Source organism: Panulirus ornatus, chromosome 62 (genome assembly GCF_036320965.1).
Source record: "Panulirus ornatus isolate Po-2019 chromosome 62, ASM3632096v1, whole genome shotgun sequence".
Lineage (NCBI taxonomy): Eukaryota > Metazoa > Arthropoda > Malacostraca > Decapoda > Palinuridae > Panulirus > Panulirus ornatus.
The window spans coordinates 7,971,215-7,986,746 of NC_092285.1; the positions used below are offsets into that span (position 1 = coordinate 7,971,215).

At 39.9% G+C, this 15,532-nt stretch overlaps 1 protein-coding gene and 1 long non-coding RNA gene across 4 annotated transcripts in view; one reads left to right on the forward strand and one right to left on the reverse strand.

Moving 5' to 3' along the window:
* LOC139767569 (uncharacterized) overlaps nucleotides 1–15,532 on the forward strand; it is a 70,246-nt gene that overhangs the window by 23,105 nt on the left and 31,609 nt on the right. The window lies entirely within an intron of this gene.
* LOC139767568 (uncharacterized) overlaps nucleotides 859–15,532 on the reverse strand; it is a 22,605-nt gene continuing 7,931 nt past the window's right edge. For 2 of the 3 annotated variants that reach the window (XM_071697000.1, XM_071696997.1), the window contains exons 4-10: nucleotides 13,321–13,442; nucleotides 12,242–12,374; nucleotides 9,665–9,790; nucleotides 6,198–6,302; nucleotides 5,516–5,668; nucleotides 4,384–4,506; nucleotides 1,847–1,978 (exon numbers count right to left, since the gene is read on the reverse strand). In XM_071697000.1, coding sequence (XP_071553101.1) covers nucleotides 1,875–1,978; nucleotides 4,384–4,506; nucleotides 5,516–5,668; nucleotides 6,198–6,302; nucleotides 9,665–9,790; nucleotides 12,242–12,374; nucleotides 13,321–13,442 — 866 coding nt within the window. In that variant the 3' untranslated portion in view covers nucleotides 1,847–1,874. The other variant, XM_071696999.1, reaches the window with a different exon arrangement.

A 15,532-nucleotide genomic window follows, 5' to 3' on the forward strand; every position in this document is an offset into this window, starting at 1 on the left:
TATATATATATATATATATATATATATATATATATATATATATATATATGCTGGCTGTGCCGTCTCATCTAACGTAAAAAAAAAGACAAAAAAAAATGGGTTGATGTTTATTACAGTTTAAACTTACATTTTACATTTTCAAGATTTTGTAAATGTGGGGCAAAAAATTATTGTAATGGTATATTTCTAGACCTTCTTTATTGTAATGGTAGAAATCTACGCCTTCAATATTTCGTCAAGCTCCAAAATATTCTGCCCAGAGAATATTGGAGAAAGATATTCGATATTTGACAGAAAACGATATATTGCTTTACTAGTTTGGGGAGTGACTAACATTAACATTATTTATTTACTTTGTTGTAAGTATAAGTATCAAAGTACAAACATAAGTATTTCTTTACTTTGTTTAGACACACACACACACACACACACACACGTATCCTTGACCTCAAGATTCTAAATACATTTTAGAAATAGTAAACAACATCTAATTCTCTGGACATTAGAATCTTCATTCGCTTTCGTTTGATCAACACAGGTGTTAGGATATATATATATATATATATATATATATATATATATATATATATATATATATATATATATATATATATATCACCAACTGGCGTCCTAGCTTCGTCTCTTCGATGTATATCAACTGACTGTTATATTTCTCTCTTGTGTCTCCCCTGATGATGTGATTATTACACGAAAGTGCACTTGGGAACTTTTCGTGTTTCATTTTCCCCGTGGACTCATAGGAATATATATATATATATATATATATATATATATATATATATATATATATATATATATATATATATATATATATATATATATATGTATATATATATATATATATATATACTTTTCCTTTACATAGTTTGCTTATATGATGCGTTGCGATCAGCAGTTTGAAGTGGATTCCAATGATGGTTCGTGGACAAAGCTCCCATCCGTAGCTGGTAGCTTTACCATCCTTTGTGCACGACGGCACGACCCGTTTGAGCACGACGGCACGACTCGTTTGAGCACAACGGCACGACTCGTTTGAGCACGACGGTACGACTCGTTTGAGCACAACGGCACGACTCGTTTGAGCACGACGGCACGACTCGTTTGAGCACAACGGCACGACTCGTTTGAGCACGACGGTACGACTCGTCGGATACGATGGCCTGAGAAGTGGACCCAAAACTCATATGGATCAGGTCAGAGGCCATATGCACTCAAGGGTCGTACCGCGGTGCCCAAGGGTCGTACCACGATACCCAAGGGTCGTACCACGATACCAAGGGTCGTACTGTCGTATTCAAGGAGCGTCCCGTCGTACTCAATGGTCGTACCGTCCTGCTCATGGCTCGTGCCATCATGGTCAAGGGTCGTACCATCGTACCCAAGGGTCGTACTGTCGTGCTCGGGTCGTACTGTCGTGCTCCAGGGTCGTACCGTCATGCTGAAAGTCCAGGACCTTCGTGCTCCAGGATCGTACCGTCGTGTTCCAGGGTCGTACCGTCGTGCTCAAGGGTCGTACCGTTGTGCGCAAGTTCCAGGACCTTCGTGTTCCAGGGTCGTACCGTCGTGTTCCAGGGTCGTACCGTCGTGTTCCAGGGTCATACCGTCGTGCTCAAGGGTCGTACCGTTGTGCGCAAGTTCCAGGACCTTCGTGTTCCAGGGTCGTACCGTCGTGTTCCAGGGTCGTACCGTCGTGTTCCAGGGTCATACCGTCGTGCTCCAGGGTCGTACCGTCGTGCTCCAGGGTCGCACCGTCGTGCTCCAGGGTCGTACCGTCGTACACCAGGGTCGTACCGATGGTTCGTCGGGGTCGTTCAGCACGCGACCTGGTCGTACCGATGGTTCGTCGGGGTCGTTCAGCACGCGACCTGGTCGTACTGCAGATGAAACCCACGATTGTCGAGGTCGTCATCGGCAAACTCCTGGTCGTTGGCCACCACTGTTGCCCGAAAACTGTCGCCTGTGTGTGAGAGAGAGAGAGAGAGAGAGAGAGAGAGAGAGAGAGAGAGAGAGAGAGGGAGGGAGGGAGGGAGGGAGAGAGAGAGAGGGAGGGAGGGAGAGAGAGAGAGAGAGAGAGAGAGAGAGAGAGAGAGAGAGAGAGAGAGTGAGTGAGAGAGAGAGAGAGGGGGGGTGGAGGGAGAGAGAGAGAGAGAGAGAGAGAGAGAGAGAGAGAGAGAGAGAGAGAGACAATATTAGTATCTATTATTTCATAAACTCATTATTTTTTTTTTATATTGATAATTGATGATAAAATCACTGGAAATTTATTTCATAATGATGATTAGCGTGTGTGTTTAAACTCATGAGCACGACGGTACGACCCCTGAGCACGACTGTACGACACGAGTAAGCCGGTACGACCCCTGAGCACGACTGTACGACACGAGTAAGCCGGTACGACCCCTGAGCACGACTGTACGACTCTTGAGTACAAAGGTACGACCCTTGAGCACGACGATACGACTCGAGCACGACTGTACGGCCCTTGAGCACGATGGTACGACCCTTGAGCACGACTGTACGACCCTTGAGCATGACGGTACGACCCTTGAGTACCATTGTACTACCCTTGAACATGACTGTACGACCCATGAGCACGACGGTACGACCCTTGAGTACAATGGTACGACCCCTGAGCACGACGATACGACTCGAGCACGACGGTATGACTCGAGCACGACTGTACGACCCTTAAGCACGACGGTACGACCCTTGAGCACGACTGTGCGACCCTTGACCACGACAGTACGACCCACTGAGCACGACGGTACGACCCCTGAGCATGCTTATACAACCCCTAAGCACGACGGTACGACCCTTAAGCACGACGGCACGACCCTTGTGCACGACTGTACGACCCTTGAGCACGATGGTACGACCCTTGAGCACGACTGTACGACCCATGAGCATGACGGCACGACCCCAGAGCACGACGGCACGACTTCTCGCTACGATAGCCTAGGATACAGGCCACCATCATACTCCTAGGTCGTGCCACTTGGCACTGAAAGTCTAACACAAAATTGTTTTTGACGCTTTGAGAAATAGCTTTACCCATTCATTAATCAGTGATCGTAATTGGATTAATTCCATCTCATCTTACACATCCAGTGACGCTGGATTAATCCCATTTTTACCTACATAATCAAACTTCCAAATCGATAAATGTTATTTAGAAAAGATTTATTTATTCTTTTCATATCCAGCGGCACACGTAAACTTTTTCAAGTTACTTTACGGAACATCAGTTATTTCAAGTTACTTTACGGAACATCAGTTATTTCAAGTTACTTTACGGAACATCAGTTATTTCAAGTTACTTTATGGAACATCAGTTATTTCAAGTTACTGAGCATCTGTTGTATCAAGTTACTTTACGGAACATCAGTTGTATCAAGTTACTTTACGGAACATCAGTTATTTCAAATTACTTTATGGAACATCAGTTATTTCAAGTTACTTTACGGAACATCAGTTATTTCAAGTTACTTTATGGAACATCAGTTATTTCAAGTTACTGAGCATCTGTTGTATCAAGTTACTTTACGGAACATCAGTTGTATCAAGTTACTTTACGGAACATCAGTTATTTCAAATTACTTTATGGAACATCAGTTATTTCAAGTTACTTTACGGAACATCACTTATTTCAAGTTACTTTACGGAACATCACTAATATCAAGTTACTTTACGTAACATCTGTTGCATCAAGTTACTTTACGGAACATCACTAGTATCAAGTTACTTTACGGAACATCTTTCGTATTAAGTTACTTTACGGAACATCTTTCGTATCAAGTTACTTTACGGAACATCTTTCGTATTAAGTTACTTTACGGAACATCTTTCGTATCAAGTTACTTTACAGAACATCTTTCGTATCAAGTTACTTTACGTAACATCTGTTGCATCAAGTTACTTTACGTAACATCTTTCGTATCAAGTTACTTTACGGAACATCTTTCGTATTAAGTTACTTTACGGAACATCTGTTTCATCAAGTTACTTTACGGAACATCTTTCGTATCAAGTTACTTTACGGAACATCTTTCGTATTAAGTTACTTTACGGAACATCTTTCGTATTAAGTTACCTTACGGAACATCACAAGTATTATGCTACTATACTTCACTGCCTCAGGGAACACACACACACTATGGAGACCAGGCCACCTGATTTAATAAAAGTCACTGCATCGCGCGCAGTGCCCTACACCATCACAGTGCACCTTGGAGCACTGCAGGCAATAACAGGTTGTACTTACCCCCTCACCCCTCACTGCACCATCCATTAAGGTTCTTTTACTCGTCCTAGACTATGGACTAGTGTCCCTAATTTCACTGCACCTCGTGGGGTGTTACTCACTTGTCACTGATTCCGGGAACAGTGACCCACAAAAGACACTGGTTGTCCCAGTCTCCAGTGGGATCCGACCGTCAGTGATGACGAGGTAGTCTGTGAACGGGCAGAGCTGGTCTGTCGCAACGTCTGTGGGATGAGAAAAAAATATGACCAATTGGACAAATTAGTGACGCCGTCTGGAGAGGATGAGTGAAGAGAGGTGGACAGAAGAGGATGTGTCAGGAGTCGAAGGGACAAGGAGAAGGGCAGACCCAATTGAATGATGGAGGGGGGAAAAATTAACCAATTGGACAAATTAGTGACGCCGTCTGGAGAGGATGAGTGAAGAGAGGTGGACAGAAGAGGATGTGTCAGGAGTGGAGGGGACAAAGACAGTGGGCGGACCCAATTGAATGATGGATGGAGTGAAAAAGATATTTTTGTGAGTGCTTGAGGTCTGAACATACAGGAGGGTGTATGGCATGCACGGGATGCAGCTTCTGGAGCGATGTGGTATATAGGGGTCGACGTCCTGTCAATGGACTGGATCAGGGCATGTGAACCGTCTGGGGTAAACCATGGAAAGTTCTGTGGGGCCTGGATGTGGATAGGGAGATGTGGTTTCGGTGCATTACACATGACAGCTAGAGACTGAGAGTGGACGAATATGGCCTCTACTTCGTCTGTCCGTGGCGCTGCCTCGCTGACGGGAAACGGCGAGCAAATGTGGAAGAAGGAAATAAGTTTTACTTGGTTATATCAACGTTGATAATGTAATTTCATATTATATAAACAAGTATGATACAGTGCAGTTAGATACTGTCAAGATGTATAAGTCCACTCCTTTTACTTCAGTCTGAAATAATACAAAATGAGCGAATGAAATTCAGTGGCTGCTGATGTCGGTACATTAAGGCTATGTATGGCCAGAATATTACACTGAAAATTTAGACATGAATCCAATTGTGGCAATCTACAGTCCTCACCAATAGCCAAACAGCGTTGAATTCAAAGTTAAACATTCTGGTGATGTTGGAACCTGAGGGAGAGATAGATAGATAGATAGATAGATAGAGAGAGAGAGAGAGAGAGAGAGAGAGAGAGAGAGAGAGAGAGAGAGAGAGAGAGAGAGAGAGGAACGTGAGAGTTCACTTACTGAATATTGGTAAAGGAATATTCGGGTTCGCTATTAGGTTACCCGTTAGCGTGAAGGCGTATGCATCCCCAGGGGCGGGCGTCCACTTGAGACTACAGTAACCAGGCTCCTGACGGACGCAGATCGTGTACGTCTCCTGTAGGTGTCTGGACCCTGTATATGCAGATGATGCCGAAGGAGTTGGAAATGGAAAGATTAATTAGGAGGTCGATGAAACTTTATACGTTTAATCAAATCTTAAGAATAGTATATATATATATATATATATATATATATATATATATATATATATATATATATATATATATATATATATATATATATATATATATCTTTTCTTTTAAACTGTTCGCCATTTCCCGCGTTAGCGAGGTAGCGTTAAGAACAGAGAACTGGGCCTTAGAGGGAATATCCTCACCTGGCCCCCCTCTGTTCCTTCTTTTGGAAAATCAAAAAACGAGAGGGGAGGATTTCCAGCCCCCCGCTCCCTCCCCTTTTAGTCGCCTTCCACGACACGCAGGGAATACGTGGGAAGTATTCTTTCTCCCCTATCCCCAGGGATCAGTATATATATATATATATATATATATATATATATATATATATATATATATATATATATATATATATATATATATATATATATCAACAGCTATAGACAAAATATATCATTAAGACTCACCTGGGTCGCCATTGGCCTGGAGTTGTGTTGTGGGCTGTGTGGCATAGTTGAAGCTCTTTACATGACCAGACACACCAGTATAGTACTGGCTGCAACCTGTTGGAGCTGACGGGAAGATATATATATATATATATATATATATATATATATATATATATATATATATATATATATATATATATTCCTATGAGTCCACGGGGAAAATGAAACACGATAAATTCCCAAGTGCACTTTCGTGTAATAATCACATCATCAGGGGAGAGAGAAGAGAGAAATATGACAGTCAGTTGATATACAACGAAGAGACGTAGCTAGGACGCCATTTGGTAAACATGCGATTCTTTCTTGTGTCTCCCCTGATGATGTGATTATTACACGAAAGTGCACATGGGAACTTATCGTGTTTCATTTTCCCCGTGGAGTCATAGGAATATCTTGATCACGCGCAAAATTGTGATCCTTTCCAATATATATATATATATATATATATATATATATATCACATAATACCCTCTTAACAGCAAGGACTCGAACCCGGGACCTTTTGCGCGGTTGATGGGGACGCTAACCACTCGGCTATGATCGCCTCACAGCCAAGCGGTTCGCGTTCTCAACTACGACGCTAAAAATCCCGGGTTCGAGTCCTTACTGTTGACGGGGCATGATGCATTCTACGAAAATACGCGTTCATATGCCATCGATCTAGTACCGTCATCTTAACATGAAGTGATTTGCCGGATGTCTTACACATCCACATCAATCATACAGTAAAAATAACGAACATTAATTTCATTTATTTTCTCAAATTATAGTTCATTGTTTTTTCTAGACTTGTACTAGTGACCAGGGGAAATAAATGGTCCAGACATGGACGCAAGTCTTTGGCCAGGAAGACTTGAACTGTATGGGGGTTAAAAAAGGTTAAGAGAAAACATGTAATAAAATCCGGGTCATTAATCATTCATCCATATCATTGATTATTCATAAAAGGTCATTGTTTGTTGATATTGTTCATTAATCATTCATTCTAGGTCATTTATTACTCATTCCAGGTGATAAATTACTTATTCCAGGTCATTACTCATTTGGTTATTCAGTCCAGGCATTAATCACTCATTCCAGGTCATTAATCACATTCCAGGTCATTACTCATTATTGGTAACTCAGACCAGGCATTAATCACTCATTCCAGGTCATTAATCACTCATTCCAGGTCATTAATCACTCATTCCAGGTCATTAATCACTCATTCTAGGTCATTAATCACTCATTCCAGATCATTACTCATTATTGGGAACTCAGTCCAGGCATTAATCACTCATTCCAGGTCATTATTTACTCATACTGTTCATTAATCTTTCATTCCAGATCATTATTTACTCGTGCTGGCCACTAATCACTTATCCTAGTTATTAATTACTCAGCTTACTCATTGATTACTCATCCTACCCATTTATTGCTCATTCCGGTGTTCAGTTTACTCCAGTGGGTCATTAATCACTTCAGTGGGTCATTAATCACTTCAGTGGGCCATTAATTACTCCAGTGGGTCATTAATTACTCCAGTGGGTCATTAATTACTCCAGTGGGTCATTAATTACTCCAGTGGGTCATTAATCACTTCAGTGGGCCATTAATTACACCAGTGGGTCATTCATTACTCCAGTGGGCCATTAATTACTCCAGTGGGTTATTAATTACTCCAGTGGGTCATTAATTACTCCAGTGGGTCATTAATTACTCCAGTGGGTCATTAATCGCTCCAGTGGGTCATTAATTACTCCAGTGGGTCATTAATTACTCCATTGGGCCATTAATTACTCCAGTGGGTCATTGATTACTCCAGTGGGTCATTAATTACTCCAGTGGGCCATTAATTAGTGCAGTGGGTCATTAATCACTTCAGTGGGTCATTAATTACTCCAGTGGGTCATTAATTACTCCAGTGGGTCATTAATTACTCCAGTGAGTCATTAATTACTTCAGTGGGTCATTAATTACTCCAGTGGGTCATTAATTACTCCAGTGGGTCATTAATTACTCCAGTGGGTCATTAATTACTCCAGTGAGTCATTAATTACTTCAGTGGGTCATTAATTACTCCAGTGGGTCATTAATTACCGGTCAGTAGCTACACACTGAGTAATACCCATCCAGGTCATTAATCATTTACTCTAACTCACAGCTCGTATCACTAATGATAATCATTCGGGGTCTTTAATCATTGATCCCGATCATTAACGAACTCATTTGTTGAATAATTACTCGGGGTCTTACCTCACTACCTCAATCATTTAATTAATCACCCCTGTAATTGCTCACTAGGGTCTTACCTCACTACCTCAATCATTTAACTAATCACCCCTGTAATTGCTCACTAGGGTCTTACCTCACTACCTCAATCATTTAACTAATCACCCCTGTAATTGCTCACTAGGGTCTTACCTCACTACCTCAATCATTTAACTAATCACCCCTGTAATTGCTCACTAGGGTCTTACCTCACTACCTCAATAGTTTAACTAATCACCCCTGTAATTACTCACTAAGATCAATAATTACCCATCCAAGTTACATATACTGACTTAAACCATCAACAAATGACCTTGGTTTTCGTAATTGCTTCAGAGTGGATGTTATGATCCTAATCACTACTTTAATCACCTAATCATCCACACCACTGTGCTAATTACCACCTCGTCACTAATTACTTTCTGATCATTAGTCACGTCTGTGTTCACGACACTGATTTTCAACCATAATTGACCTCGTCAATTACTCATTACTCGCGTAAATCTCTGATTGCGTCAATTACTCATTACTCGCGTAAATCTCTGATTGCGTCAATTACTCATGACTCACGTAAATCTCTGATTGCGTCAATTACTCATGACTCACGTAAATCTCTGATTGCGTCAACTACTCATTACTCACGTAAATCTCTCATTGCGTCAATTACTCATGACTCACGTAAATCTCTGATTGCGTCAATTACCCATTACTCACATAAATCTCTGATTGCGTCAATTACTCGCGTAAATCCCTGATTGCGTCAATTACTCGCGTAAATCCCTGATTGCGTCAATTACCCATTACTCACGTAAATCTCTGATTGCGTCAATTACTCATTACTCACGTAAATCTCTGCGTCAATTACTCATTACTCACGTAAATCTCTTCGTCAATTACTCATTACTCACATAAATCTCTGATTGCGTCAATTACTCGCGTAAATCCCTGATTGCGTCAATTACTCATTACTTGCGTAGACCTCTAATTAGCGTAATAACAAGGCCCACAACAGATCTTGAACCACTTCAATGAACTGGATCATTAACCGCTGTAGTTACAGTTAACAAGCAGTTCATCATATGACCGCTGAAGATCTCCCTCCCTCAGCGTGTCTCCCCATGTTGAACTCCGTGCTACTCAGCTGGGTAAGGTGGGCTCCCCTCTCTCGTACTTACCCAGGCGCTCGTCGGAATCACATGGGACTTGCTGGACTTCGATGTCCCAGGATGATAATGGGTTGTTGTCCATATTAACGACACCGACCTTGTATGGTCCAGTGTCAGCCCGTACATCCACGTACACTGCAATGCCACACACCAAAGTGGTAGTGGTAGTGGTAGTATGTAATGGTAGTATGTAGTGGTAGTATGTAGTGGTAGTATGTAGTGGTAGTATGTAGTGGTAGTAGTAGTAGTAGTAGTAGTAATAGTAGTGGTAGTAGTAGTAGTAGTAGTGGTAGTAGTAGTAGTAGTGGTAGTAGTAGTAGTAGTAGTAGTAGTGGTAGTAGTAATAGTAGTGGTAGTAGTAGTAGTAGTAGTGGTAGTAGTATAGTAGTGGTAGTAGTAGTAGTAGTAGTAGTAGTGGTAGTAGTAGTAGTAGTAGTAGTAGTAATAGTAGTGGTAGTAGTAGTAGTAGTAGTAGTAGTAGTAGTAGTAGTAGTAGTAGTAGTAGTAGTGGTAGTAGTAATAGTAGTGGTAGTAGTAGTAGTAGTAGTGGTAGTAGTATAGTAGTGGTAGTAGTAGTAGTAGTAGTAGTAGTAGTGGTAGTAGTAGTAGTAGTAGTGGTAGTAGTAGTAGTAGTAGTAGTAGTAGTAGTAGTAGTAGTAGTATAGTAGTAGTAGTAGTAGTAGTAGTAGTAGTAGTAGTAGTAGTAGTAGTAGTAGTAGTAGTAGTAGTAGTAGTAGTAGTAGTAGTAGTAGTAGTAGTAGTGGTAGTAGTAGTAGTAGTAGTAGTAGTAGTAGTAGTAGTAGTAGTAGTAGTAGTAGTAGTAGTAGTAGTGGTAGTAGTAGTAGTAGTAGTAGTAGTAGTAGTAGTAGTAGTAGTAGTAGTAGTAGTAGTAGTAGTGGTAGTAGTATAGTAGTGGTAGTAGTAGTAGTAGTAGTAGTAGTAGTAGTAGTAGTAGTAGTAGTAGTAGTAGTAGTAGTAGTAGTAGTAGTAGTAGTAGTAGTAGTAGTAGTAGTAGTAGTAGTAGTAGTAGTAGTAGTAGTAGTAGTAGTAGTAGTAGTAGTGGTAGTAGTAGTAGTAGTAGTAGTAGTAGTAGTAGTAGTAGTAGTAGTAGTAGTAGTAGTAGTAGTAGTAGTAGTAGTAGTAGTAGTAGTAGTAGTAGTAGTAGTAGTAGTAGTAGTAGTAGTAGTAGTAGTAGTAGTAGTAGTAGTAGTAGTAGTAGTAGTAGTAGTAGTAGTAGTAGTAGTAGTAGTAGTAGTAGTAGTAGTAGTAGTAGTAGTAGTAGTAGTAGTAGTAGTAGTAGTAGTAGTAGTAGTAGTAGTAGTAGTAGTAGTGGTAGTAGTAGTAGTAGTAGTAGTAGTAGTAGTAGTAGTAGTAGTAGTAGTAGTAGTAGTAGTAGTAGTAGTAGTAGTAGTAGTAGTAGTAGTAGTAGTAGTAGTAGTAGTAGTAGTAGTAGTAGTAGTAGTAGTGGTAGTAGTAGTAGTAGTAGTAGTAGTAGTAGTGGTAGTAGTAGTAGTAGTAGTAGTAGTAGTAGTAGTAGTAGTAGTAGTAGTAGTAGTAGTAGTAGTAGTAGTAGTAGTAGTAGTAGTAGTAGTAGTAGTAGTAGTAGTAGTAGTAGTAGTAGTAGTAGTAGTAGTAGTAGTAGTAGTAGTAGTAGTAGTAGTAGTAGTAGTAGTAGTAGTAGTAGTAGTAGTAGTAGTAGTAGTAGTAGTAGTAGTAGTAGTAGTAGTAGTAGTAGTAGTAGTAGTAGTGGTAGTAGTAGTAGTAGTAGTAGTAGTAGTAGTAGTAGTAGTAGTAGTAGTAGTAGTAGTAGTAGTAGTAGTAGTAGTGGTAGTAGTAGTAGTAGTAGTAGTAGTAGTAGTAGTAGTAGTAGTAGTAGTAGTAGTAGTAGTAGTAGTAGTAGTAGTAGTAGTAGTAGTAGTAGTAGTAGTAGTAGTAGTGGTAGTAGTAGTAGTAGTAGTAGTAGTAGTAGTAGTAGTAGTAGTAGTAGTAGTAGTAGTAGTAGTGGTAGTGGTAGTAGTAGTGGTAGTAGTAGTAGTAGTAGTAGTAGTAGTGGTAGTAGTAGTAGTAGTAGTGGTAGTAGTAGTAGTAGTAGTAGTAGTAGTAGTAGTAGTAGTAGTAGTAGTATAGTAGTAGTAGTAGTAGTAGTAGTGGTAGTGGTAGTAGTAGTGGTAGTAGTAGTAGTAGTAGTAGTAGTAGTAGTGGTAGTAGTAGTAGTAGTAGTGGTAGTAGTAGTAGTAGTAGTAGTAGTAGTAGTAGTAGTAGTAGTAGTAGTATAGTAGTAGTAGTAGTAGTAGTGGTAGTGGTAGTAGTAGTGGTAGTAGTAGTAGTAGTAGTAGTAGTGGTAGTGGTAGTAGTAGTGGTAGTAGTAGTAGTAGTAGTAGTAGTAGTGGTAGTAGTAGTAGTAGTAGTGGTAGTAGTAGTAGTAGTAGTAGTAGTAGTAGTAGTAGTAGTAGTAGTAGTTAGAAACATGCCCTTTCTTTCTCTTTGTTTACACTAACACACAATATACTCTCAGATATCTCAAGTGATCTTAATATGACAGATCAAACTGGCTGTGTGTGTTGCGAGACACACACACACACTCACAATGCTGGCCGGAGTTGGTGCCACAGATCCTTGGGGCACCACCACTGATCCCTTGGACTTCGAGGTACTGCTTCACACACACGCCATCAGCGTTGGGTTCACTTAGCTCCAGCTCCTTCATGTAGAGTCTCAGCTGTAGGGAGAGTGTGAGGGGTGTGGGTGAGTTAGGCTACTGGTCCGAGGAACTGTCGGAAGGGCATTGTTACGTGGGGTGAAGACTAGCAAGATTTTTTTCACCTCTGTCGGAAGGGCATTGTTACGTGGGGTGAAGACTAGCAAGGTTTTTTTCACCTCTGTCGGAAGGGCATTGTTACGTGGGGTGAAGACTAGCAAGGTTTTTTTCACCTCTGTCGGAAGGGCATTGTTACGTGGGGTGAAGACTAGCAAGGTTTTTTTCACCTCTGTCGGAAGGGCATTGTTACGTGGGGTGAAGACTAGCAAGGTTTTTTCCCTCTGTCGGAAGGGCATTGTTACGTGGGGTGAAGACTAGCAAGGTTTTTTTCACCTCTGTCGGAAGGGCATTGTTACGTGGGGTGAAGACTAGCAAGGTTTTTTTTTCCCTCTGTCGGAAGGGCATTGTTACGTGGGGTGAAGACCAGCAAGGTTTTAAAACCTCTGTCGGAAGGGCATTGTTACGTGGGGTGAAGACTAGCAAGGTTTTTTTTCCCTCTGTCGGAAGGGCATTGTTACGTGGGGTGAAGACTAGCAAGATTTTTTAAACCTCTGTCGGAAGGGCATTGTTACGTGGGGTGAAGACTAGCAAGGTTTTAAAACCTCTGTCGGAAGGGCATTGTTACGTGGGGTGAAGACTAGCAGGTTTTAATAGTTGGAGTAATGATGAAAGGAGATTGTATATAGGACTTGTTTGATAGTATCCTGGACTTCGTTGTCACAAAAGACATGAGCTTCAAACCTTTGCAGGAAAGACGTGTGAAGGCGGCAGAGGCTGTAGATTAAGAGACAACTTAAAAGTGAAGCCATAAGAAACATGCTTTGGAAGCTCTCTCTCTCTCTCTCTCTCTCTCTCTCTCTCTCTCTCTCTCTCTCTCTCTCCCTGTAAGGGCGGCGGGGCCGTTTACCTGACAGATGTTGTTGCCCTTGGTAATGGTGAGGGCGCACGTGCCTACGACCGTCGCGTCTTTGCTCCTGCTGGTGAAGTAGGTCAGGGAGGCGGGTGAGGAAGCCCCGCACGTCCTCTCGACTGTGGCCCACCAACACACGCAGAAGGCGCAGACGAAGGGAACACATCAGTGGCACATGACTAAGACTCAAACACACGTCATAATGATTTCATATTACATCATATATTTCATATTTTAGGAGGGAGAAAATGATGGAATATCTAATTAACTATTGAAAAGGCCATCAAGGTTTGAGTAGTCGTATATTCATAATCTTCATTAGCAGAGATAGATGTGTTTATTGGCTCGTGTGAGACCAAAGACTTTTAAAACTTTATCAAACTCTTCATATATTCACGAAGACCTGTGTTCGATACCCAGGAGTTGGTTGTATGGTCTGGAGTCTTTCCCAAATTCTTAAACTAGGACATTAAGCTTGACTTATTGTCTTTGAATATCCTTAATGCCTCTCATTCAGCTTAGCCTTCGTGTTAAGCTGAGTGTTAGACTCGTTTGTTTGACACGTTATGAATATGAACCTCTCGTGCATGACCCTTAATATGGTCATTATACTCTTGATATGGTCATTATACTCTTGATATGGTCATCATCATACTCTTGATATGGTCATTATACTCTTGATATGGTCATTATTATACTCTTGATATGGTCATTATTATACTCTTGATATGGTCATTATACTCTTGATATGGTCATTATTATACTCTTGATATGGTCATTATTATACTCTTGATATGGTCATTATTATACTCTTGATATGGTCATTATACTCTTGATATGGTCATTATTATACTCTTGATATGGTCATTATACTCTTGATATGGTCATTATACTCTTGATATGGTCATTATTATACTCTTGATATGGCCATTATACTCCTGATATGGTCATTATACTCTTGATATGGTCATTATTATACTCTTGATATGGTCATTATACTCTTGATATGGTCATTATACTCTTGATATGGTCATTATTATACTCTTGATATGGTCATTATACTCTTGATATGATCATTATACTCTTGATATGGTCATTATTATACTCTTGATATGGTCATTATACTCTTGATATGGTCATTATTATACTCTTGATATGGTCATTATTATACTCTTGATATGGTCATTATTATACTCTTGATATGGTCATTATACTCTTGATATGGTCATTATTATACTCTTGATATGGTCATTATTATACTCTTGATATGGTCATTATACTCTTGATATGGTCATTATTATACTCTTGATATGGTCATTATACTCTTGATATGGTCATTATTATACTCTTGATATGGTCATTATACTCTTGATATGGTCATTATACTCTTGATATGGTCATTATTATACTCTTGATATGGTCATTATTATACTCTTGATATGGTCATTATTATACTCTTGATATGGTCATTATTATACTCTTGATATGGTCATTATTATACTCTTGATATGGTCATTATACTCTTGATATGGTCATTATACTCTTGATATGGTCATTATACTCTTGATATGGTCATTATTATACTCTTGATATGGTCATTATACTCTTGATATGGTCATTATACTCTTGATATGGTCATTATTATACCCTTGATATGGTCATTATACTCTTGATATGGTCATTATACTCTTGATATGGTCATTATTATACTCTTGATATGGTCATTCCTGATGTCATATACTCTTGATATGGTCATTATATACTCTTGATATGGTCATTATTATACTCTTGATATGGTCATTATTATACTCTTGATATGGTCATTATATACTCTTGATATGGTCATTATTATACTCTTGATATGGTCATTATACTCTTGATATGGTCATTATACTCTTGATATGGTCATTATACCCTTGATATGGTCATTATACTCTTGATATGGTCATTATACTCTTGATATGGTCATTATAATCTTGATATGGTCATTATACCCTTGATATGGTCATTATACTCTTGATATGGTCATTATACCCTTGATATGGTCATTATACCCTTGATATGGTCATTATACTCTTGATATGGTCATTATACCCTTGATATGGTCATTATACCCTTGATATGGTCATTATACTCTTGATATGGTCATTATACTCTTGATATGGTCATTATACTCTTGATATGGTCATTATACCCTTGATATGGTCAT